The sequence below is a fragment of the Ambystoma mexicanum genome, chromosome 6p (genome assembly GCF_040938575.1).
Source record: "Ambystoma mexicanum isolate Mex_15411 chromosome 6p, UKY_AmexF1_1, whole genome shotgun sequence".
Lineage (NCBI taxonomy): Eukaryota > Metazoa > Chordata > Amphibia > Caudata > Ambystomatidae > Ambystoma > Ambystoma mexicanum.
The window spans coordinates 759,782,061-759,807,656 of NC_090935.1; the positions used below are offsets into that span (position 1 = coordinate 759,782,061).

Here is a 25,596-nt window from a genome sequence, read left to right on the forward strand (position 1 = left end):
CCTTCCTTCTGAGGCTGGTGCCTCAGAGGGCGACTGGAAAAAACCTTTGTGTGAGAATTTGTGTTGCTTGCGCCTGTGCTGGCTGGGCGACCTGTCAGGCAGTGCAGAGCGGCACTCTTGAAAACCCCTGAAGTCACCATAGGCACGACCTCTGTCAGAGCGCAGGTGACTTTGGCTATAGACTTTGGGTGCAGATTTAATCAAAACTGACAATGACTTAGCTGTTTGGGAGCTATTCTTTTTTATCAAGCTTCTCGCTCGCAGTCGAGCGAAACAAGTCCCCCCCCTCAAATGGCAGGTGGAGAATGCACTCTTGCACATCAGGGTTATACTTGGTCGCCTTGAGCCAAGCTGTCCTCCTCATGTCAATGGCGACACAGATAACTCTGCCCGCGGTGGCAATGTGTGCCACTGTAGACTCCATGATATCCTGGACCACTATTTTCACCTCTGTCAACTCTACCTTGAATCTTGCCTGACTATGTGCAGGGAGCTCTGGGAGGAGGTTTGCCATCTCCCGCCAATGCTTTTGGTTTAACGCTACTATAATGGCGTCTGCATTAGCCTGGCGCAGGTGGAGCAAGGCATTAAAGTATATCTTTTTGTCATAGGCCTTCAGCAGCTTTTCTTCCTTCCCTAGGAAGGCTGATGTAGGGGCAAGATGAAGAGGTCTGCGGTTTAAAGTACATGGAGGATGCAGCTGTAGCAGAGGAATGAGGTTGGAGGTGCGCATATACTAAGAGTGAGTCCCATTCAGCCTGCCTATACTTGCTGTCTAAGCGCTTATTCGTAGACTGCATGGAATGTGGCTTTACCCATCCCTTTCTAGCCAAGGATTTTACATCCTTCTGCAGTGGGATGCCAGTTCTTGTGGTTGGGCCAATGGTCAGCAACTCTGCAAAGACCCCCGCCTCAGGTTGTTCATTCTGTGGCTGCAAGAATCCCAGGTACTCGGCCACACCCGCCAGCCTCTTGTGGAAGGCCCTATCTGAAGAGGGAGTATCCTGATCCTCCTCTTTGTCTGTGTCCCCCACTGTGTCCTGCAGGTCGGGAGCTGCTGGTGGCTTACTGGGTTCGTGCAGCTATGGAGTGCTGCCGTAGGCTGTAGTGGGGGCTGCGCTGGGGGCAGAGCTGCCGTGACTACCTACAGCGCTGGGGGCAGAGCTGCCGTGACTACCTACAGCAGTGGGAGCGTGGGAACCTGGCCCTGAACGGGAACCGGGATCTGGACCAAGGTCGGAACTTAAGGTGGTAGAGAAGGGAGCATGTCCTTGATGACACGCCTGAGAAGGGTGCCCATATGAGGCGACTTCATGAGAGTGAGGAACTTTTCAAAGAAGCTATCCTTGCATGTTGGTGAAGGGCTTGTTGCGTGGGAACAGGTCCCTGAAGCTGTGTCTGCTGCTGTGCTCTTACTGCCCCTTGTCTCACTAAGCCGGGGTCTGTGTATCGTCCCTGTGCGGATGTGGTTGGGTATGAGGTGGACCAGGTAACACGCCCTGTCCCAACCCATCTCACGCCAGAGTGGGGAGGCTCAGGATGCGCCGCCATCTTGTCCGGCCGGGCTACGGTTTCGTCATGCACAGCGCCACGTGCCTGCTGGGTGGCGCCTGATGCATTGAGAACAGTCTATGCCTGCACGCTTAAGAGCAAAGGCTCGGACCTTCCCTGCCTCTCAGGTAGAGACCTGGGAGGCAGTGTGCCCTCAGCCATGACGCTGGTAGTGCTGCGTATAGATGCCCATTGGGAGAGTGCCCTGTGTTAGAGCAGGGTCCCTTCGGGAGATCCCTGGTACTAAAGCTTTGCAGCCCCTCATCGGTGGGGCCGGGAGGATCCTGGGACCCCCTCGGCCTGTTGGCCGGTAGTTCTCTGAGTTTCGGTCCGCTTGATTGTGCTAGGAGCTGGAAGGGCTGGTCTTCCTTCTTTCATAGGCCTTAATGTCTTCTGGTGTTGATCTTTCTAACAGCTCCCTCTACATTGCTAAGTGGTTTTTCAATGAGTGCATAGTCAGTGCATTGCACGCAGAACAGCTGTCCGAGCCGTGGTCTGGGTCAAGGCACCGGAGACAGAGCGTGTGAGGATCCAACATGGGGAAGGAACCCTCGCAGGCCAGACACCTGCTGAAATCCACCGTTGTCGGCATGCGCCAGGGAGGAGCCTGGCACCAGTACTTCTCTGATAATTGCTATGTAAAATAGGGAAAAAAGAAAATATCATGGGGGAAGAGCGAGTGGAATTACAAGGCGAAGACCTAACCCAGAAAGCTCCCGTCAACACAGAAAAGAGTACCGAGGAGTAGCGCCGGTGGTCAGAATCAGGGGAGTGCATGCTCCCAGGAGTGCGCCCCCGCGTGCCTCTAAATTTAAAGGGGAAAACTATTTTTTTCTGGTGACAAAGGTTTCATTTTCTGTCCGTAGCGAGGGACGCCCATAAAGTATGGAGGAAAGGGGATGGGACATAGCAGTAAGAAGAATGGATTCAATGCCTACAAGAGGTCCAGGAAAAGATGAAATACTCTTTCCAGGAACAGTACACAGCAATCAAGGAAGACACAAAACAGTCCATGAAGGAGATGAAGGTTGAACTGGGGAAAGTAGGGGAGAGGATAGGCACGATAAGTTAAAGAAGATACTAAACAAAACGACAAGGTGTTAGAGCTAGAATCTTGTAAAATCTAGAACTCAAATGTGAGGATCTTGAAAATAGGTTGTGGAGATCCAACATTCGTATAGAGGGGCTACAATAAAGTGTTTCGGACAGAGACCTCAAAGACACAGTTCAGCACTGCTTTGGAAAACTCGTCACAGATCTCCCATCAGAGGAGATTGGGACAGATCGGATCCACCGAGTTGATCCACTGAGAACTGAACCGGGCGCGAACGAGAGGTACTGGCAGCCCTAACATCCTATCCAAATGACAGAGCACACGTCGGATAATGGGAAATAGATCTATTTATATGAGGACCTTGCACAATTGATGCTCCAGAAGAGGAAGGCTATGGGGCCAGTGACTAACACATTGAATTAAAAACAACCTAATACAGATGGAACGTCCCATTTGGACTGATCTTCACATGGCATAATAAACAACAAAGGGTTACAATATGTGAAGAAGGCCTAAACAGCCTGCAGATCTGTGAGGACAATGAAGGAAAGAAACCATCCAGGCAACCGACTGGGAAAGGCAGGCGATTGTGGGACTGGGAACAGGCATCACTAAGGGGGAAGGGAAGAGGACAATGCCCATGATAACAGAAAACAAGGGACAGAACAAGGAGACCAACAGGGTGCAAAAGCCCTTAGGAGAACTCCCCAGAGAACATACCAGTAACATCTCTTCGAAGATATCCGGTAAAGATTTAGGCGAAGAAATTATCAATATGTGCTACTGTGTAGAGGAAACTGCAAGTGCTATTTAACTGAGAAATGGCTGTCTGAGCGTTAGCTTCGTCCCGGGGAAAATCCTGATTTGTTGTATCCGATAAGGTGGTGCTGCAGATTTACCCGAAAGCCAATCACCTGCTCCAGTGGACCTCCCTGCATGTCCCGGTTGCCTTCCGTCCCCCGACGTGGTGCTTTGGCGCTGATAATAGCCATTCAGTGGGATCCGGCTGGGCTCCTGACTTCCACCTGCGCTGAGTCTCCAAGGCAGGCGGGCTGGTGGCGACTTGAGAGGCGTAGATCCGCGGGCAGTTGGGGGAGGGGCGGTTGATTGCAGTTCTGTGCGCCCTTCTGCTCTCCCCCTGCGGGTCCCGAGCCACGAGCTGAGACTGCCGACCTGCAATCCTTCGTTCATCCGAGTGGGACTTCGGCGCAGGGCACCGCTAGTAACCACCAGAGTGCCAGTGATACCAACGGCACACCTTACAAGGACTGAACGCTGGCCCCAGCGGTCATCTTGGCGGCACCTTCCCCACCTTCCGGCTGCTCGTCGGGCAACTGCGGTGAGCTTTGCCGAGCAGAGAATCCTGTTACCAGACGGGGGAAGAGTGGACTGTGGACTTGTGCCACACCTCTAATTACCGCACCTCCTCCTCTCTTCACCACGCATTGCGGAACCCTGCGACGCCTGGGGAGGGCAGAGAGCGACCTGAGCCACTTCCAACAACCACATAGGCAGGTACCGTTCCCCTCGACCCGGTGTGCTGTGACTGCTTTGCGCACTCCCCTGATACCGTGCTACCCTGCTGCTGCACTGCAGGACCACCCTCTGGGAGCTCTGAGGACATTCTAGGTGCACTCCCCGCTGCGAGTGTCGGGTGGGCGGCGCTGCGCTGCCGGAGCTGCGCCGACATCGGGCTGCCCCTAAGACACTGCTGCTGCTGACGGCCCTGGTTCTGGGGCATACGCGCCCTCTCGCTCTGCGCAATACACTCAGTCCTGGCGGGGCTGCTGGCTGGTAGCACGCGTGGAGTTGCTCCATCGCTGCTTAGCCTTAAGAACTGGCCATTGGTACTGGTCGAACCCTCACAGCATTTTGGCAGCGTTTTCCTGATTGAACACCCCCTTCCCTTCCTGCTACACGGGGACGGTGTCCTACTGATGGCTACACTTGCATTGCACTGAGACCCCGGTATCCCCCGCCTGCAGGCTCCCGCAAACACCAAGAATCCACTGTACAGCGCCAATTTACTTAGCTATTACCTGCAGCCCTGCTCTACGTGAGAGGCCGCAATCTACTTGAGGTGATCACATTGTCTCTACAAATCAGAGTTAATTGGCATGCTGAAATGCTGCTCCTCAGACTATAGTGGAGAGGGGGGGTTTCAGAGGGTTGTTTCCATACACACCGGTACTGAATCCAGCAGAGGTGGGAGAGCGCTTGTCTCCTCATACCCAGAGAGCGCACGCCTCGCTACGGGCTCATCCCTCTGCTCTCAGGGTTTACTGTGACTGGGCTCTCAATTCATCCCATTCTTGGGCAGCCCACTGCATTCCTCCGAGTCAAGGATCTACGGTCTTGGGCCCCACCACCCTCCTCCCTCTTGAATCCTTGTACAGTGTCGGCCCGCCCCCACTGGAGGTGCCTCTCGCCTGGTGAGCTGCATACCCCCGTTGGGGCACGGTCGTTTCACTGCCATTATACAACTGCCCACTGGGAGTTCATGGATAACATGACAAAAGGGACTAGCAAAAAACAGAGTTCAATCAACATGTTCGCGAAAACTACGTCTAAACCTGTTGAACGTGCCCCTCATCTGGAGCCTGCCACTTCATCCCCTCCCGCGCCCATCGAATCACAGAAGATGATGGACCATATGCGAAAGGGGTTCACTGCCCTTCACTCTAAACTTGATGACATGAACAGAACTATATCATCGATTAGGCCCACGTGGAAAAAACGGACAGCCGAGTTACCGAGGTGGAGACAAGGGTGGGGGTGGCTGAGGATGACATTGTGGCCCTTCGCGCCGAGGTGGCCGCGCTGTCCAGACTGGTGGCAGACGTCGGCTAGAAGAATGAAGATCTTGAATCGCGCTCTAGACACAATATCTGCATCATTGGGGTCCCAGAGGCCAAAATTGACGGCTCCCTGGAGGACTTTGTTGAACGCATGCTGATTACGCTCCTGGACACCCGAAGCTCTCGCTGCAATTTTTAATTGAGAGGGCCCATCGTGCCCTGATGGCAAATCCAAATCCGGGCGCATCTCCCCGCCCTGTTATCGCGAGGGTCTTGAACTATCGTGACCGGGACTCTCTGCTCCGATCGGCGAGTGCTAAGGGAGATCTTTTCCTCGACTCCTCCAGAATCCACTTGTACCCAGACTTCTCGGTGTCTGTCCAGCAGGAACGCAAAATTTCCCTAGCCGCCAAGAAGAGGCTACAAAACCTCGGAGTTAAATATTCGATGCTGCACCCTGCCAAGCTCAGGATTGAGCATGCAAATCAGATCTTTTTTTTACCATCCCTGAAGATGCCTCCAAATATATAGATTAACACTTCCCTGGATGACCGCATCCGTCTCTGCAACCTAATATTGCTACAGTGTCTGTCAGTAATGTGATAAAAGCCACTAATGTCCTCCAGAGCAAGATACCACGGGCTCCTCTAGTCTTTTACCAACTCCAGGCTACTTTGTCATTTTCCCCAGGTTCCCTGCTCAGCTATGTTGTTAGGTTCAAGCTATACACCACGAATATGTTTAAGATGTCAAAGGTTCGGAGACACCGCCGCTCTTGGCCAATACACAGCCCCCCAGGCGCTGATGCCATTGCTTTTGGGTCTGTTTGAAAGTTTTGGGGTTTTCACCCCTCTCATTGGGAGAGGGGTGGGGGAGGGATGGGTGGGGTGTTATAAAATGCTTGACTTGCAGTGAAGGAGTAGAGTGCATAAACAAACTGGTGGTCGCATGCTTGAGTGGGAAGCTCACCTTCCCCTGCCCAGCCCCGGGGCCCCAGCATTTAGCTCAACTCACTATGTTACCCAGCTTTGATATCTTCCCTAATAGCTGATGATAAATTGTCTGTAGCAGTTGGAACATCAGGGGACTGGGTAATCATGTGAAGATACGCAGATTGCAGTTATATATAGAATGTCATGGTGTAAAAGTGCTTTTTATACAGGAAACTCATTCCAGGAGTCAGGGCTGTGTAGGATTTGCTAAGTCATGGGGCCCCCAGAGGTACTATAGCGGGTAATATACCCAGAATCGCGGAGTCATGATCCTGATACATAAGAGTATCAAGTTCCAGCATAAGGTGTCCCATGTAGACAGACACCCTGGGCCACTATGTTCTTCTTTTTGGTACCCTATTGAACAAAGAGGTAGTTCTACAACAGCTATGGTCCTAACATAGACTTAAAACTGTTTTTTATTGACTTGACAGCACAACAAAAACCAGAGGGAGCCACATGGCACCAGCGCTAAGTGCAAACAATACGAGTAATAAACAATACATATTGCGTAAATGTAGCATATTGATAAAAAGCAATATACAAAGTATAAATACATACACCATAACAGGACACTATTTAAGGGGAACCACCTGGGGTGGTAGAAGGAGAAGTAGACGGTGAGGTCATGGCAGAAATCTAGTCTCGGAATCTCGGCCAGATGTCCCTCGGCCTGGAGTGGGAATTCTGCATAGCACTCCAGGACTGCTCAGTGTCGTGAGCCCATGTGATCGATCTGAGCCATTGAGTATAGGTAGGCGCTCTAAGGCGGAGCCAACAGAGTAATATACAGCGAACTGCCAGTAGCATGCAGAGGCCTGCCAGTTTCTTAGCATCACGGGGTAACTGCGGGAGATCATGGAATAAGCAGTGCAGTGAGGTGGGAGTGATTGGGTGTTCCAGAATATCAGACAATGTAGAGCAAATGTCTAGCCAAAATTGGGACAGACGGGGACATAGCCACAACATGTGTATATAGGAGGCTTGATCTGCGCCGCATCTAGGACAAGTGGGGGGGTTGGCGTGAAACATGCAGTGGAGTCTTGTGGGTGTATGATGGTACCTGTGTAAAATTTTAAACTGAATGAGTTTAAATTTAGTGTTGTAGCAGACCTCGTGGGTACGGGCGCACATCCGAGCCCACCTCTCGTCAGTGATCTCAGCACCAAGGTCCTCCTCCCATCTGCGTCTCAGCTCAGTGAAATGGGGGGCCGCTCTAGTCTGTAATAAGGAATAGAGCCTCGACACCTTACCTCTGAAGGAGAGATAGGAGCAAAGCTCCTCAACTATAGGTTCATCAGTGGGCAAGGCGGGGAAGTCTGAGTATCTGGACTTGAGATATGCTCGGAGTGAAGAGTACTGTAGCCACACCGAGGGTCGGCGCCTGAGTGAAGGGGGGAGGTCAGACCATTCTATAAAGTTTCCCTGCTCAAAAGCATCGCGTAAGGTCAGGAAGCCGGCAGCGGCCCAGCGAGTGACCACCGAAAGTAGAATGTGTGGAACATCGGGAAGGAAGTTCCACAGTGGCAGATCCCCCATGGAGCGGGCGAGGTGCGTCGACCATGGACCAGAGTTTGGTCAACGCCAGGGATGTACAAGCCACCGGATTTGCAGAGTTTAAGGAAGGGGGGATTGGCTGGAGGACCAGGGACCCGATCACTCGGTCACAGACAGCTAGCTTCTCAAGGCGGCATGAGGGGGGGGGGGGGTCAATGGTGTTGAACCAGAATGCAGCGAACTGTGATTGGGCCACCAGCCAGTACCTGATAAAATCGGGTGCGCTAAAGCCGCCCAACGCCTTAGGAGCAGTTAGTGTAGTCAATTTGAGCCGGACGGCCCCAGAGTGCCAGAGGAAGGTGTTACATATGGTGCGCAGTGTTTGGAAAAAGGTACCCCCATGCCACAGAGGCAGATTGGTAAATCGATACAGCAATTGAGGTAATACAATCATTTTAAGTATGCCTATTCTGCCTGCTAGTGAGAGGGAAATCTTAGTCCAGCTACAGGTTTTAGCCTCCAGGTTAGTTAGATAAGCGTGATAATTGTTGTCACGTAGCTGTGACGTGTGCCGGGAGACCACCACCCCCAGGTAGGTGAAGCTAGAGGAAGCCCAGTTGAACCCATGTAGGTCGGGAGGGGGTCGTGTCGAATCTGTGAGTGGGAATAATGTAGACTTGGAGCAATTGACTGTCAAACCGGATATGTCCCCAAATCGAGCCAAGTCTGTCAGTACAGGTAAAAGATTAATTTCAGGGGATCAGACAAACAGCAGGGTATTGTCAGCATAAAGGGAGACTATGTCAGTCTGGCCAGATGTGCGCAACCCTCTGTGCGAGTTGATTGCCGAATCATGTCAGCAAAGGGCTCCATGGCTATAGCAAAAATGAGTGGGGAGAAGGGGCATCCCTGGCGTGTACCTCTAAATATCTGAAAGGGGGAAGAGCACCTGTCTTCCGTGCGGACCTTGGCCGACGGGGCGGTGTAAAGGAGCTTTATCCAAGCACGGATGTTGGGGCCGAATTTGCATTTCTCGAGAACACACCACAGGTATTTCCAAGAAACTGAATCAAATGCCTTTTGCATGTCTAATGTGGCTGCCACTGCTTGAGGGGACGAAGCCAGCCTGGTCTGGATGAACAATGTGGGACATGTACGGGCCTAAGCGGTTGGCAAGTAGTTTGGCAAATATTTTAATATCGCTATTAATCAGCGAGAGGGGTCGGTAAGAGCTACACTGCATGGGGACTTTACCAGGCTTGAGGAGCACCATAATCAATGCCTCCCGGAGAGACGGTGGAAGTATGCCCATTTCGCACGATTCTTCCCATAGGGCCAGTAGGTGAGGCGCTAGTTGGGCTTTGTATAGTTTGTAAAAATCCATCGGGAGCCCATCCGGGCCGGGAGCCTTCCCCGATGCCAGTGACTCGATGGCCTCCACAATTTCCTCTAGGGTAAAGGGCCTCTCGTTGGAGGCACTAGTGTCGGCTGATAGGACTGATAAAGGGAGGTTCTCTAGGTAAGAGTTGATTTCAGAGATCTGGGACGTGTCAACCTCCGAGTACAGGGAAGTGTAAAACGCGAGAAACTCAGAATTGATGTCTTGGGGGAAGGTGGCGAGTGAGCCATCTGGTCTAGTAATGGCCGGTATGTTGGGGGCACCGAGTTTGCGACGTAGCAGCCTAGCTAACATCATGCCGGGGCGCTCACCCTCGCCGTATTTCCTCGCCGATCGAGGGGAGTCCAGGAACTTAACCTCGTGCTCGGCAAGGCCACGGAACCTGTCCAGCTCAGAACCCAGCATCGCTAACGTAGCCGGGGAGTGATCTACAGTGTATTGGGATTCATAAACAGATAGGGCTGATTCGCTGGTGGCGATGTCAGCACGGATGCCCTTAAGGATGCCACTGCTCTTAGAGATGGCGACTCCTCTCGTGTGTGCCTTAAAGGCCTCCCAGAGCACAGCGTGTGTTCATGTTAATCTCGAACTATTCCTCGATGGAGGATTCAAGCTCGGAGGCAAAAACCTGGTCAAGAAGCGCGTGAGGACTCATCCTCCACTGCCTTGTTTTGTTGGCGTCCGATCCCCAGTTTAAGGAGATTAGTACCGGTGAGTGGTCCGACAGTGTCCGGGGGAGAATGGCTAAGTGAGTTACGCATCTAAGCAGTAAGTCTGTGACAAGCCATCTATCTATTCTAGAGTGGGAATCATGCACTGAGGAGTAAAAGGAGTATGTACGGTCATCAGGATGCATCAGGAGCCAAGCGTCCACCAGTGCCAAGCGGGGGAGCGAAGTCAAGATAGAGTAGGCTGCCCTAGACAGTTGGCGAGGGCGAGAACCAGACCTGTCCAAGGTGACATCTAATATCGTATTGAAGTCTTCGCCCCATAAAATAGGAATCAGGGGGTAGCTCTCAAGTAGAGTGGCTAGGTGAAAGTAGAAGTCAGGGTCGTCGATGTTAGGACCATATATGTTCAGAATAACCATCTCCTGATGTTGTAATGTACCAGTTATGAGTACAAATCTTCCAAGTGGATCTATGTGGGATTGCTGACAGGTGAACTTCAAACTTCTATGTATTAGGGTGAGGGTGCATCGACTCTGAGTGGAATAATTAGTGTAATATCTCTGGGGGCCCCATTGCTTGGCGAATCGTTCACATTGCTCCGAGCGAGCGTGGGTTTACTGTAAACATAGGATCTTTACTCCATGGCGTTCAGCGTGGAGCTGAATCTGCCGCATCTTCTTATAATTGCCTAATCCCCTGACATTCCAGCTCATAAAGGTTAGAGAAGTATCAGCCATATTCGTAGGAGTGGCGGTAGAATAAGCAAAGGTAGATTCCGGGGACATGAAAGGTGTGTACCTTAGGTGTGTGCGGTCGGCTGACTGCATATATGAATTGATTGGGCGTGGGGCCTCCGGGGCCTCCGGAGGCTGTCAAGACATTTTTAAACCATCCTTTTTTAACATAAAAAACCCAACATCACCCACCCCTTCCCACATCACTCCCAAAACCAGAGGAATGATAACCCCAAACCCAAACAACCAAATCCAAACAAATGGCATCAACGCCGAGGGGGCCTGTGAACTGGCCAGGCGGCAACGCCCCGAACAGAAAGGCACATGAAGGATAAACGTGGTGCCTAGTGGTGGCCATGTGCACAACCCGAGCAGGGCCCTATGTGGGCGGGGGAGGCACAGCCAAATCGAATGAAGACATTGTTCACAAGGTCGGGAGGAGGGACCTCCCTCGTAGTCATACACAACATGTAACTGAATCCATCAGCATATGAGTCAGAAACTCTAAGGTGGTGGACGGGAGCCGTAGAGGGGGGTTAAGCCACATATTGATTGATTGCTTGCACATTTCAAAGCCCACTGGGTGGCCAGGGGCAGGGACATCTAGACGATATGCAGGCTGTTAAGGACCCCAACCGTGCAAGGCGGGCGTCTCGGATAGGAGAATCAGCCTGGAAAGTGTTTGTCAATGAACCTGGACGCCTCCTCAGGGATCGTGAAGAAGTACACCCGGTTGGAGTGTTCAATCCGCATAGAGTATTTGACCCCCAGGTCGCGTAATAATCTTTTCACAGCTAGAAATGTTTTACGTTCCCGCTGAACCGCCACCAAGAAGTCTGGATACAGATGGATCCTAGCGGCCCCCAGCAGGAGTTCACCCTTAGCTCTCGCTGCTCTAAGGAGGGCGTCTTGATCGTGAAAGTTAAGCACCCTGGCTATAATAGGTCGGGGAGGTGCACCCAGCCTGGGTTTTGCAGTTAGGGCCCGGTGGGCTCTCTCGATCGCAAATTGTGGGGAGAGCTTTGGAGAATCAAGTAGTGACAATAAAGTGTGCTCAACATAGTCCTCCATAGGCCCCTTTATGTTATCTTCAGGTATTCCGATTATGCGGAGGTTGTTGCGCCGCGAGCGCGATTCAAGATCCTCGTTCTTTTTCTCGACTTCGGTTACTTGGGAAGAGAGCGCGGATACCTCCGCCCTGAGTGAGCCCAGGTGATCCTCAGTGGTGCTGACTCGTGTCTCGATCTCAGCTACACGGCTGTCCGTCCTCTCCATATGGGCTTTAATGGAAGATATAGTGCCGTTCATGTCATCTAGTTTACTGTGGAGTGTAGTGAATCCCTCACGGATGAATTCCATCATTTTCTGTGAGTCAGAGGGAATCGAGGACGATGAATTAGACGGCTCCTGGTCGGGTTCCCCTACCGCAGAGCCCAAAGTGGCCTTCACAAACATATTAATCGAGCTTTGTTTCTTCCCCATCCCCTTGGTCATGACGCCAGATGGGTAGGTGGCCTGGGGGCCAAAGAAGACAATGGGCGCGTCAGGGCGGAGCAAAAGGGGGAAGAGGGCTCCGGGGGGGGGGGATCAGTTGAGCAGATCGGGGTGTTCAGGGACTTAGAGACACAACAACCAGCAACGCCGTGTGGAACAATAGTAAGAGGTGGAGCCTGTTGAAGTGGGGTTGGCCACCCGCCAGTAGGACAACGAGTTAACCCCCCCAGCCCAGCACGACGGGCATAAATCAATTCGACTGCAAGTGAGGGTACCAGAATGGATTATCCTGGTAGCATGGAGTGGGAGTTGAAGGCCAAAGAGCCAGCGTGGTGGCAGCACGGTAGCAGTGTCCAAAGAACAGTAGCTGTGAGTTCCGGTGAAGTTGGAGCAAGCGCCTCGCCTGCCAGCGGATAGACAGTCAGAACACTACAGCATGTCGATCCTAAGCGAATGGGGAGTAGACTGAAGCAGTAAGATGGTCGGGGCGGGGACCCCCGGCACAGTGGGTGTACTGGTGGAATTGAGGATCTGCCAGCTGCACAGTCCGAGTAATGGGTATAATGCTGGTGTTAGAGGTGGTCCGCAGGGTCCCCGGGTCTATCCCAGAAGCGCACCCTTAGAAGATGTGGCTAGCTTGGGTCTGCCGGAGGGTTTTCATCGTGGGGTGCCTCAAGGAGAGCCGGGGTTCCCAGGCCAGGAAGGGATCCTCCGCCAGCAGTTCATAAGCGACCTGGAGTGCTGGCGTCGGACAGGGGGATGGGATATGCCAATTGCTGTCCAGTGAGACCCTCTAGCTCGATAGCAGGAGAGGGTATGGGCCCCGGTGGCAGCCCCAAGACAGTGCTGGGCGAGGTAAGTGGTATCGGGATCAGGTAGCAGTGGAAGCGGGGGCCCACAGGACTCACCGCCGTTATCCAGGAGGAGGCAGCAGTCTCCGACACACTCCCGGGTAGAAGGCAATCACGGCCCCGGGAGACAGCACGCCGCCCAAGAGGGGCAACCGAGCAGAGCGCTCTACGGCACGGAGGCCTCCGGGTCCAGGGAGGCACCGCACCAATGCAGGTGCCGGGCGTCAGCACGCCGCTCAGGAGGGGCCACCACAGCCCTCCAACAATAGGGAGGCCCCCCCGGCACGGGGCACAATGCGGACGGTCCGAGCAGAAGGGGAGGAGGGGCGCGGTGACACGTAGTATGTAGGACCTCCGGGTCCGCACAGAATGTAGGCCCCCCCCGCCGCAGGTCACCAGTGGATGTAGGAGGGAGGGTGCAGCGCGCAGCCCACACGCCCCTCCCCCACCGCAGGCCCTCGATCCCCGGCTCCAAGGCGGAGACGCGCCGGAGCAGAGAGGCGGGATGGAGCTGTGTCGGCTCACGGGCTCAGAGCAACGTCGCAAATCTCCGCCGAGGCACGGATCCAAGCCGTGAGATTTAGACAGCGGGTGCGCGGGTCCAATAGCAAGGTCTTGAGGTTGATGATGGATCGAAAAACTGCGCACCAAAGGAGGATTTATATAAAAATGTCGCCTCTCGGCACTGAGCCTCGCGTCAGGCGGCCCTCTTTAACGAGCGCAACAGCGCCCCCCCCCCAGGTCCTAACATAGACGACCCTGAGTTTTACACCCAGCTTGCCTCCTTACAATCCGGATTTCCCCTAGTTCCAATACTATGGGGTGGGGACTTCAATACCATCTTTGATGTTAATATGGATAGATTGGGCACCAGACCCCGCCAGCTCTCCAGAGCGGCTAAAGCCATCATCGACATACAGTCCCAGGTGACGATCACTGATGTATGGCAGTTACTACACCCGGAATTCCGCACATACACCTTTTACTCTCGGTTCATGGATCGCACTCAAAGATTGACAGTTGGCTCGTATCGGACATACTTATTAGAACCATCATGCAAGCTTCGATCCTCCCCAGAACATTCTCGCACCATTCTCCAGTATTACTTTCCCTCATCTGCAGTACTGATCACCATGGGTCTCGGTCATGGAAACTGAAACCACAATCCATGTTAGACATTGCCTTCAGATCGGAATTCGAAACTGCCATAGACTACTACTTTGAGTTGAACACGGGCTCGCCCCCATGTATTTTACACTTTTGGAATCCTTTTAAGTCTTCATTCGGGGCATAGCAATCGCTAAGGAATCAGGGAGTCTCAGAGTTATTCGTGGTGACATTGCAAAAAGTGAATCTCTACTCTCCTCCCTTGAGTCCCAACATGCATTGTCACAATCTCCTGATACCCTTTCCAACATCGGTACTGAACTCGACACATTCCGCATCCATGCGGAACAGGAGAGGAAATTTCTCGATAACCCTCATTCTGCCCGAAGGTATGGCGAGGGGAAGCGTCCTGGCCGTATATTAGCTAGGCTCCTCCACCAGGAGTCTGGCTCACCCCACATTTCGACCATATAGAGGACTGATGGCACCCTAGCCCTTGTCAGCACAAGCTATCAATGCCGAATTCCAATCCTTTTACGAATCTCTCTATGCTAACGCTGATAGCACCCCTATTGCTGAGGTCAACGCTTACTTAGATAGCCTCCCTCTATCCATCCTTTCCCTAGAGACCAGAGATTGCCTTGAGATGCCTATTTCCACTGATGACATTTCCAACGCCATAGACTCCCTGGCTTCTGGTAAGGCCCCAGGAACTAACGGCCTCCCGGTCCAATTTTGCAAACAATATAAATCCCGCCTGGTCCCCCGCCTACACGCTCTATGGGAGGAATCATGTGAGTTGGGTGTTCTCCCTGCCTGCCTCAGGGAGGCTACAATTTCGGTTCTCCTTAAACCTGGTAAACACCCCACTCATTGCAGATCATACCGGCCTCTTTCCCTCATCAACTTTGATGTTAACATTTTTGCTAAAGTGCTGGCCGCTTACATGTTCTACATAATTCACCCAGACCTGGCCCGATTTATCCCCGGTTGCTCCACCTCCCTTAATTTGCGCTGACTGTTAAATATCATTAGCCGGATTGACCCGAACACTCAGGGAGTAATGGCAACCCTCGATATGCAGAAGGCTTTTGATTTCGTCTCCTGGAGCTACCTATACCGTGTCCTAGAGAAATGCAACTTCGGGCCCCGCTTTCAATCTTAGATCAGGCTTCAATATTCTGATCCAATGGTCAAGGTTCGCACCGAGGATAGATGCTCACCCCTCTTCCAGATATCCAGACTCACGAGGCAGGGCTGCCCCTTTTCTCCTCTGATTTTTGCAATAGCCATGGAACCTCTGGCTGATAGGATATGTCAAATACACTCACATAGGGGGCTGAGATTAACAGGACCTCCCAACATCATCTCTCTATATGCCGATGACGCCCTGCTTTTCATTCGCACCCCAGCCAAACTTGCGCCTATCCTGAACCATGTCATCCGCTTCGGCCATATATTGGGACTCAAAGTGAATTCTGCTAAGTCTACGTTATTCCCACTTACCGAGGCCACACTCCCCCTTCCAGACCGCCTCGGGTTCGCATGGGCGCAAACGGAGTTTACCTATCTCAGGGTTGTGATAACACGCCAGCCTAATCTCCTTTATGCAACTTATTATCAAAATTACCTTAACACGCTCACCAGGAAATGCACAGGCTGGGCTAAACTACCGATTTCCCTAGCGGGCAGAATTGGTATTCTAAAAATGGCTGTACTCCCCCCAGCTTCCATACCGGTTCCTTAATATTCCCTTGTGGCCTGGCAAGGACTTCTTTCAAACACTCAACCGCATAGTCAACATCTTCCTGTGGCACTCTGGTGCGGTTCGTTTTATGTTGGGGGCATTATCTACTCCCATGTCTGGGGGAGGCTTTGCTGCCCCCAATTTCAGATTCTGTTGGATGGTAGCCCAAGCACAAGATGCTTCATATTGGTTTATCTGGATAAACCCTCCGCCGCATATCAGGCTTGAGCGACTTGCGGTCGACAATCGAGAGCTTCGCTCCTTGGTCTTCTCGCCCCAGCGTGTCCAGTTCGATCCCCTCGACCCTGTGGGTTCCACATCACTGGATTTATCTAAAATTTGGAAACTGGTCGGGGTTCCCCAACCCTTTCATGGTGGCCTTCCCTTATGGAACCTCCTACCTGAGGCTCCCGCCAACCCTTTGGCTGTATTGCATCTTTGGGCAGATACAGGCTTCGAAACCTTTTGAGATTTTTTGACCAAGGTAACTTCGTTGAATGGCATGATCTACCGGTATCCCTACGCAAGAAACCATCCATGTGGTTCCAGTATCCTGGCCTCTGCAGCTCCCCCAAGAAAAGATACTCAGACTTTCCTGCTGTTCCCCCAGATGACCCTATACTCACCGAACTCCTGAATCTTACGTCCCACAGTGGGAAGGTCTCCAGACTATACACTCTACTACAGTCCAAAACTGTCCCCCCCTTCAACAAACTCAGGAGCTCCTGGGGAGAGGATCTGGGCACTGAAATTATTGACCAACTCTGGAATAATATGTGCTCTCTGACTCATGATATATCATTTAATTCCCGCTTCATGCTAATCCAATTTAAAGTGCTTCATAGGTTCCACTATACTCTGATCAGGCTACATTATATGTTGAATGACCACCCCCCCCTCAGATGCCCCAGATGTGGTTCGGAAGATGCAAAATACTTACATGTGATATGGTCATGTCCACTCCTCTCGCAGTTTTGGGGTGAGGTTTGCTCCACTGTATCCGATATTCTGGATTATACTATCGCCCCCATCCCCACTAAAATGCCTCTTTCATGATCTCCCCGGCCTCGGCCGGGATTCCAAGAAACTGGCAGGGCTCTGCATGCTCCTTGCGGTGCGCTGCATCTTACTGTGTTGGCTCCTTCCCGGAGCTCCCACACACTCTCAATGGCTCTGTGCTGTGACCTGGGCCTCGGATGCCGAAGAGGGCTGGGCAGAGCAGCAACCACTGGTTTCAAGGCCCAGGAATATTTGGTCTCCATTCCGGTCCTACATTTCATCCTTAACGGCTGATTCCGATGATGATCATACGAATGCTCCTCCCCCATCCTCATGCTTGATTAAGTAGATGCATTGTTTATTCCTACAGACGTTTTGTGGACATTGATCGTTGCTCTGTTGCTGGTCCCCAAGTTGATTTGTGAGTTCTTTCCACATGTGTATGTACTATGTTCTAGCAGTTGTAATTGTTTGCTGCTTGCTCTTTCGTTGTAGTGTCAAGCTCAATAAATAAAGTTTAAAAAAAGCAATGTCCCCCCCAGCTTCAAGTACAATGAAAACAGGATGTAACTCATTAGCAAGCTACCATATTCTATTATATTTCTATGAATAATAATTTTCCAACTCCTGCGCTCTGTGTACAGAAGTGTTATATTTATTATATGCAGCCAACTCCCACTAGGCTTTATATATAATGGGAAGCACTGTTGCATTTCACACAAAATACCAAGATTTTTCTATCTGGAATGAATGCTCCCTCATGGCCATCATCCAATTCCCAACTAATGCAAGGACTGAGCAGGGCAATAATTCTAGGGAACTTATCTAATTACATTTTGGGGATTCTTCTTGATACTCACTTTGAATTAATTATTAGGATTGGAGCCAGCAGAAATCCTCAAGAGTTTTCATATGTTATCCAAATGTAGCACTGCTTTAGTGGAGACAGGTGTTGTTCCCTTCTGCATAGCTTTTGATTCCAAAGTGAAAAACCCCACCCCTGTGTGCTCCTGCTTTTTCAAATGTGTAATATTCCCACGTTTGTGTCACACTATTTGCTTGGTCAAATCTTTCCATTGGCTTGCTGCATATTCAGACACTCCCATAGAATACACACCCCAATCTCCATTGGGTAATTATAATTCCTATACAATTGGTCCAGAAAATAAAATGGGGGGCCAATTTGCTCGTAATGATTTTGAATGGAAGATCGGTTTTAACCATAATGTATGGTAGCCACCTGCCAAAGGGATATGGCTTTCTGAAATCTGTTACTGTAGACGGACGTCTGGATATGCAGCATTACTATATCAGGCATTTATTCATAGAGATAGGAATATTAATACATTATCACTTATTAGACATTGTAGGAGACTCAAACATTAGACTCTTCTGATAGAGGAGTCTCATGATTACAATGTACCTTTCCACATGTTTCTATGTTGTATAGTTGACTCTCTCAAAACTGTGTTTTAAATGAAAGTGCAATGTGCATTTGAATTGTTCCTTTATTTCTAATGCAAAAGTCTCAGTCTTGGATTTTTAGCAGTGGATAATTAAACAAATGCTAGAAAGACTCTCAGTCAATAATAAACATGGGTCTGCTGACAAAGGACCTCCTTTGTTTGGGTTTACATTAAGCTGTATCTGGTCGGCTTCTTCCAAGGATGGAATGCCCCGAGGGGTTCAGAGAAACAGGACGTGCTGGCAATTCCTCCTGGGGTACTAAAAGCACCCGCAGGAGTACACGAAAGTCTGTGGGCCTACTCCCTTGACCCTGCACGAGGACACAGTGTTACAAAAGATCACCCATAAACTGCAGGTTTTGGACAACTATGGACCTCTTATCTATGTGTCAGACATACTGGGCAAAGAAGGAACAGAACCAATACAGCGATATTACAAAGGATGGGGAGTTGTTGAAGGTTTGTGGTTATGTAAAAACCAATAAAAAAATATTTTTTAAATTAAAAAAAAAGCTTGATCTGGTCGGCATCATTGCCTCGGATAATGTCAAAAGTGACTCTTTATTGCCAATGAAGTCTATTTTAAGCTAGGTTTTAGTAAAGCAGGCCCGATTGTTATCAGCGAGCAAAGCATACTTTGGCATCTACTAATATGTTACTTTGTATTTATAAGGATATTTTTTCTTACATGGAATTGCAAAGGTGGGGGCTGCTCATTAACTCAGAAGACCTGTTCGCATGGCCTTCTGCTCTGGGAAACAAATGGGTTTTTCTTGATTAAAGGAATACACAGGTTACACATTCCAGATTGTCAAGGCAGGTCTCAGTGTCTTAATCTCGTATACAGGGCCGAAGTGAAGCAGTGAGTTTGTGAGTTCTCTGGAGCATAAACTAGCATTGCCCCAAGCTCGCTCAGAGTATCATATGTTTCTGTATGCTTGAAAGCCCTATTTTGCCCTATTTGCATCTATTGTAACAATAAAGTGTATGGCATTCCCATCAGACAATTCAATAAAATAGAAAAATAGCACTATGTGAGACTTTATTTTGATCACATATCAGCATTTTAATTTTGAAAATGGTCATTACTACATAGGATAGTGTTGTCTTTCATGGAAGCAAGTAATGAGTGATAAATGCTGATGAATAAAGTGATGCCTTATGGTGGCGCTTTTACATTGAGACAGTCTCCAGGTCTCCCATTAGGTGTTGTCCTTTACATAAGGCAGAACCTATTCAATTGCTTTGTCTGTGCAATGTTCATCTTAATGAACGTGGATGCCGCTACAGATGATTCCTGAACGGACATCTGTCTCCCGATTTTCAGATATTTACTCGCATTCTAAAATAGTGAAGTCTGCCAACAAGGTGAAAGTATATTTTTATGAAGTTTCATTTGTCTACATACATTAGTGTACACCTACGTCAGCATTCAAATCTCATACCAGAGCGCAGCATACCAGACTTACCCACATAAAGGGATCAATACAATTTTGCTTCATGACTTGATAAAGACGATGTGTCGAAACGGTTTTTCAACAGTCACTATTTCGAAATACAAATATGTCGAATCAAAATAGCCAACATTTTTTTTTCGAATACCCCCCGCCCCCCCAAACCTCTGTTTTTTTTTTTTTTTAGAAAACATCTTTTTTTGGCCAACTAAACAAAATGAAACCCTTAAAAATAAAAAAACATGAAATTCGAAAAAAAAAAATAATTCGGCAGTTTTGATTCGACATATTTGTATGTCAAAAAAATGTTTTCGACATTATGACCGGATACCGTCGAAACACGTGTAGGCTGTTCAAGACTGAAATGTCAAATGGATTGCTCTTGAAACTCAAGACAGCAAATAACATTATTTTGTGCTAAGCGCATGTTACTAGTATTGAAATTTGTTAGCTTAATAAATCATATGTGCTACACTTAAAGAGGCATTGCAGCTTTTCAGCACCTCTTGCTTTAGTGGATTATTTTTGGGTTCCATGTATGCGGACATTGTTCTCCAAGATCTGAAACTTTAAGGTGCATTAAGTTTCTATGACAGTGCATTTGTCAGGAAATAAAGCATGACCCTGTAAAGAAAAAAGTTAAGATGGAAATAGAGGAAATATGCAGTAAAAAGCAAACACTATTATTGTAACAGCATGTAAACAGTTGTACGTGCATGATTGTGAAAAGTTATAAAGGTTCAGCCTTTCAAAAGAGTTATACAAACAGACGTCATATTTCTGCATTTTTTATATATATTATGCAGTTGGGTGCCTACTTTTGAAAGCTGGCTTTATTGATTTGGTCAATACTGTTAATCGCTCCAAACTTACAAATGTGATTACATGTATGCTGATCTCCAAAATTCAATATAAAAAGAGACAAAGCATGGACAGTTATTGAAATCTCAAGCATCACTGTCAATAAAAAAATGAAAAATCAGAGTGGAAGTTCTACACAGCTTTTAGAGATTTCCCAGCATGAATCGTTGTAAAAAAATGTGCCCAATTTCAAACTGATGTCTATGCATACCAAAAAATCATGGAAACAACATATGCATGTGTGTGAAGGTATCAGTACCTGCAGAGACGCGGGGGCAATCTGGCAGCATAGACTCCACCGATGTATCTAAAGGCTCCGAACTGGAAACCCAATTACAACAGTTCTGCAATGCAGATAGACAAAATATAAACAAAAGGAAGACTGGGTAGGACAATGACCAAGAGTATAACCAATACATTTCAAATAAAGGTGTTACTAGGTCTATCTGTTTTTTTTTATTTTTTTATTTACAAGTTTAATACATTTATATACATAACCAAGTCAAATAAACATACATTTACTGTCACAGTAAAAAAATAAAACAATAACAAACAAGCCTAGAACGAAGTTCATTACATTTAGAATACCCAACACATTCCAATGAAAGAAGATATTAACATATTTCAGGAAATAATCAAGCATTACAAAACGTATTCCCATGGAGGAGTAGTTAAAATTATCTTACAGTTCAAGAAATCTTCCCCAGATCTGTTCAAATAAGTTCATTTTCTTGTCTTTGTGAAGAATAATCTTTTCCATTCTGGAAACCTTTTTTTAGATCAGTCAACCATTCTGCCACATCTGGTGTTTCCTCATTTTTCCACTTCCTCAGAATTTTTATTTTTTGCTGAGTTCGCCGCCCTGAAAAACCAGCACCCTTGAGGGAAAGAGAGATATTCCACTAAATCTTGATCAACCAGAATTATACTCTCATAGTCCCAGTCTCTGTTCAGCATAAGAACCTTATTCATTCTTAATGTGACCTCCCTCCAGTAGCTTCTTAATTCGTAGCAATCCCAAATCATGTGTTCAAAGGTTCCCCTGACATGCGTACACCTCCAACAGGCCTCTGAATCAAGTAAACCCCTTGCAAATTATTTTTGCTGCGTCCAAAACACTCTGTTTAATATTTTGATTTGGCGACTCCTTTCACCCAGATTCAGAGAGGTAAGAGCCACATTCTTGTACACATTCCTCCACCTGTCCTCAGTCATCTCCGAGCCTAGTGTTCCTGACCACTTGTCCAATAGATCTTTATTTGGATTCTTATACTGCTCCAAATTCTTGTACACTCTAAGAGGCCAGGTGGCCTTCTGATTTATATTCTGTTAACCAAACATGCCACCGTTTGCCAACCTCTGGAACCTTGTTCACCAGCGCTTTCTTCAGCGTTCTATATTCTCCCAGTATGCAATCTTTGAGACCTTTTTCCGAAGTTAATTGCTTAAAGCGGATACATTTTTTGCCCTCAACAAGATCTTCTAGCCACTGTATAACACCCAGCAGCCAGTTTGGCCAGAGTAGAGATTTCCCTTCCACTTTCACATCTGGATTCAACCAGATAGAGGTAATACTGTTGCCAACCACATCCTTTTTTCTTTTCCTTAGAAGATCCTTCCAGCATGCCCGTATATATGTAGTAGGTGGGAAAGATGCACAGCCTGCCCCATCCACCGATGTAAGAATTGCTATAGGGGATAATGGAGAAGATCTACTCGCCTCAGCTTGTGTTCAGGCATCCGCTGAGTTCTCTATGAATGAAACTAAATGTGAGCCCCAAACACCAGATGGTAGTTTTCAAAATCTGGAACACCCAGACCACCACGTTCCTGGGACAGTTGGAGTTTCCATAGTTTTAAACGTGGCTGCTTACCATCCCACAGGAAGGTTTGGATCAGGCTCTCAATTTTCTTTATGAAGCTCTTTTTGATCTGCAAGGGGATCATGCTTAGTACATAATTAATTTGTGGTGTTGATGTCATTTTAATTGCATGCACTCTCCCCCAGAGGCTTAATTGCAGCTCATTCCATCTTTTAAATTTGACTCAAAGTTTAGGGTAATGTACAATAGATTGACCTCCATCATTTTAGTTACATCTTTAGTCAGCCAGGCCCCCAAGGTGGCACATCTTGTCAGGACACCAATTGAAACCATAGGCATTCAGTTTCAAGTTCGAACAGGAGCTTGATGCTGGCAATGCTTCGGATTTTGTCTAATTGATCTTGTACCCCGAGATCCTGTGAAAGATGTCAATTTGGTCAATTAGCGCTGGAACAGAAGACTCAATGTTTTGAAGAACCAACAGCATATCATCGGCGTAAAGCCAAACTTTTTGAAAAGATTCCCCATAATGCACTCCTCAATTACCTTGTGTTCTCTAATCTTCACAGCTAGAAGCTCCTATGGGCGAGAGGGGGCAGCCTTGTCTTGTTCCCCTCTTAAGTTCAAATACCTCAGAAACAAAGCCATTCGTGTTCACATTAGCTGTTGGGCATGTGTAAAAGTGCCTAATCCATTCAATCATCTTTTTCCCAAATCCAAAGCCTTCTATAGCTGACATAAGGTACTCCCACTCTATCTGGTTGAAAGCATTCTCTGCTTCAAACGAGAACACCACCACCTCCTTCAGATGTTCCCTGCTTTCGTACAAAGTCAATAATAATCTCCTCATATTCTCTGAGGCATCCCTCCCTTTTACAAAGCCTGTTTGACTCTGAGCTATAATATCAGGCAACAAGTGTTCCATCCTGAAAGCTTATGCTTTTGCAAAGATTTTATTGTTTGTGTTTATCATGCTTATGGGGATATTGCTGCTGGTTTTAACTGAAGGTTTTCCCTCTTTTAGGAAAAGGGATATAGAGGCAAGTCTAGTTGTCTCCGGAAGCCGACCTTCTTTCAATGATGAGCATAGCATGGCCAGCATAAGATTGAAAACCTCATCTGGAAAATGTTATACAGTTCGGTTGGCATTCGCCCGAGTTTAAAACACTTGCTACTCTTTTGAGCTCCTCCACACTCTAGTCCTTCTCGAGGCAATCTCGGTACTTTGACTCTAGAGTTTTCAAATTAAACCCATTTACAAAGTGCTTCACTTCCTCGTGACTCACATGCACTCACACTTCTGAGGAATATAGATTTGAATAATATTCCTTGAACGTTTCATTAATTTCAATAGGCTCATAAGTCAAATTCCCATCTCTGTTTTCAATTGCACTAATTGTCTTTTCACTATCCATCACTCGCAGGCGATAAAGCAATAGCTGATCATACTTTTCTCCTTTACTTGCCCCTCATTCTGAAAAGGAGTCTTTCTGCCCTCGTAAGTAAATCTTCCAGTTTTTCTTTTTGAGTGAATTGAAAGAACTCACAGAGTATGTTTGCATAGTTTGTATTTTAAAACCTCCCACACAAATTCCACTTTCACTTCTCAAGTCCAATTCTCTTCCACAAAAAGGTTTGCTTCTTTTATTATTTTGTCCAAGATGTCAATGTCATCATGAAGCGTTACATTCATTCTCCACCTGTTTGTTCTAGGTAGTGGAAAGGTAAGTTTCATTTCTCGAGCGATAGGAGCATGATCTGAGATTATGAAGCCTTTGATATCGCACCCTTTGTAGTTTTGCGTACACAATCCTGAAGTTAAGAGTAGGTCAATCCGCGAGTACATTTTATGTCTAGCTGAAAAATAGGTATAATGTATGATTAAAGGATTCTGTAGCCTCCACAAGTCTGAAAGATTCCTCTCCGCCATGAACTCCTTCAAGGCCCTCCTTTTCAACCTGTTTTCAATGCCCAATGTTCCCTCACTCTTATCCAGCTGAGGATCTAGAGTGACACCGATTGAAGTCTCCCCCCAGAATGACATTTCTTTCATTCAAACTTTGCAAAAACTGTGCGAGTAATAAAAATGAAACATCCCCCTTTGGGAGCATATATATATATTACAAACACAGTATGTAACATTTCAATTTGACACTTACAATTTTACCCTCTTTATCCCTTTCACAACTCATTTCTGAAATTCGTATATTCTTCCTAATCAAGGTACATACACCTCTAGAGCTTGAAGTGAAAGCAGAGCAAAACACATTACCAACCCAACCTCGTTTTCACTTTTCTGCTTCTGCCTCCAATAAATGCATTTCCTGAGGCAGGGCAACATCAGCCCCCAACTCATCAAGTCTATTGAAATAAAAAAATCTTCCTCTTATTACCACAGTACGCTCCATTAACATTTCAGGAAATCACCTACAAACTCTTATCATAAGAAATTGCCATGTTTGCCCCGTTAATTACCCCCTCTGTGATGAAACCTAGGAACACAAAACATCCCCCACTAAGAACAAAAAAACGAACAAAAAACACAAAAACCTCCTTGGATTTGTCCAACGCAAACCACTGGAACCCCCCTTCTGTAATCACGCAGAGAGAAACACTGCCCCGCTCCCTTCCATTTTCCCCCACCATACCCACAATACCTATTCCAACATAGTAATATGCAAAACATGCCTTATATTCCAAATACTTCTCAGTTTTCATATAACTCAAAGCAATCACCACTACAAAATTCTACACAAGGAACTCCCCAGTGTGTACTGACCAGGTAAGTAAACAAATCGACCTCTCCCAGGGTCATCATTCTACCAACTGTATCCCCTATATAACTTGAATCTTCTAATAATAACTTAATCACTAAATAGCCACACCCCTTGTGCATCAGTGAGAGGAATAACTTTATCAAATTAGGGTAAGGGAGAGGCTGACAGATAAATCCTGCCAGCACGTTAAACACCACCAACCAACAAAAATAAACCTTAGTTGTGACTATGCACTATATGCTTGACACATATATCAAATCCAAAACACTCATCACAAAATGACAACCTAATTAGCCCAATTTAGCCCCACAACCCATACCC

The 25,596-nt window shown here is 47.9% G+C and overlaps 1 protein-coding gene across 4 annotated transcripts in view; it reads right to left on the reverse strand.

The window, feature by feature from the left end:
* ARB2A (ARB2 cotranscriptional regulator A) overlaps positions 1–25,596 on the reverse strand; it is a 2,893,216-nt gene that overhangs the window by 539,476 nt on the left and 2,328,144 nt on the right. For all 4 annotated transcript variants that reach the window (XM_069627631.1, XM_069627632.1, XM_069627634.1 and 1 more), the window contains one exon: positions 20,935–21,019. In XM_069627631.1, coding sequence (XP_069483732.1) covers positions 20,935–21,019 — 85 coding nt within the window. The remainder of the gene's footprint in view (positions 1–20,934; positions 21,020–25,596) is intronic.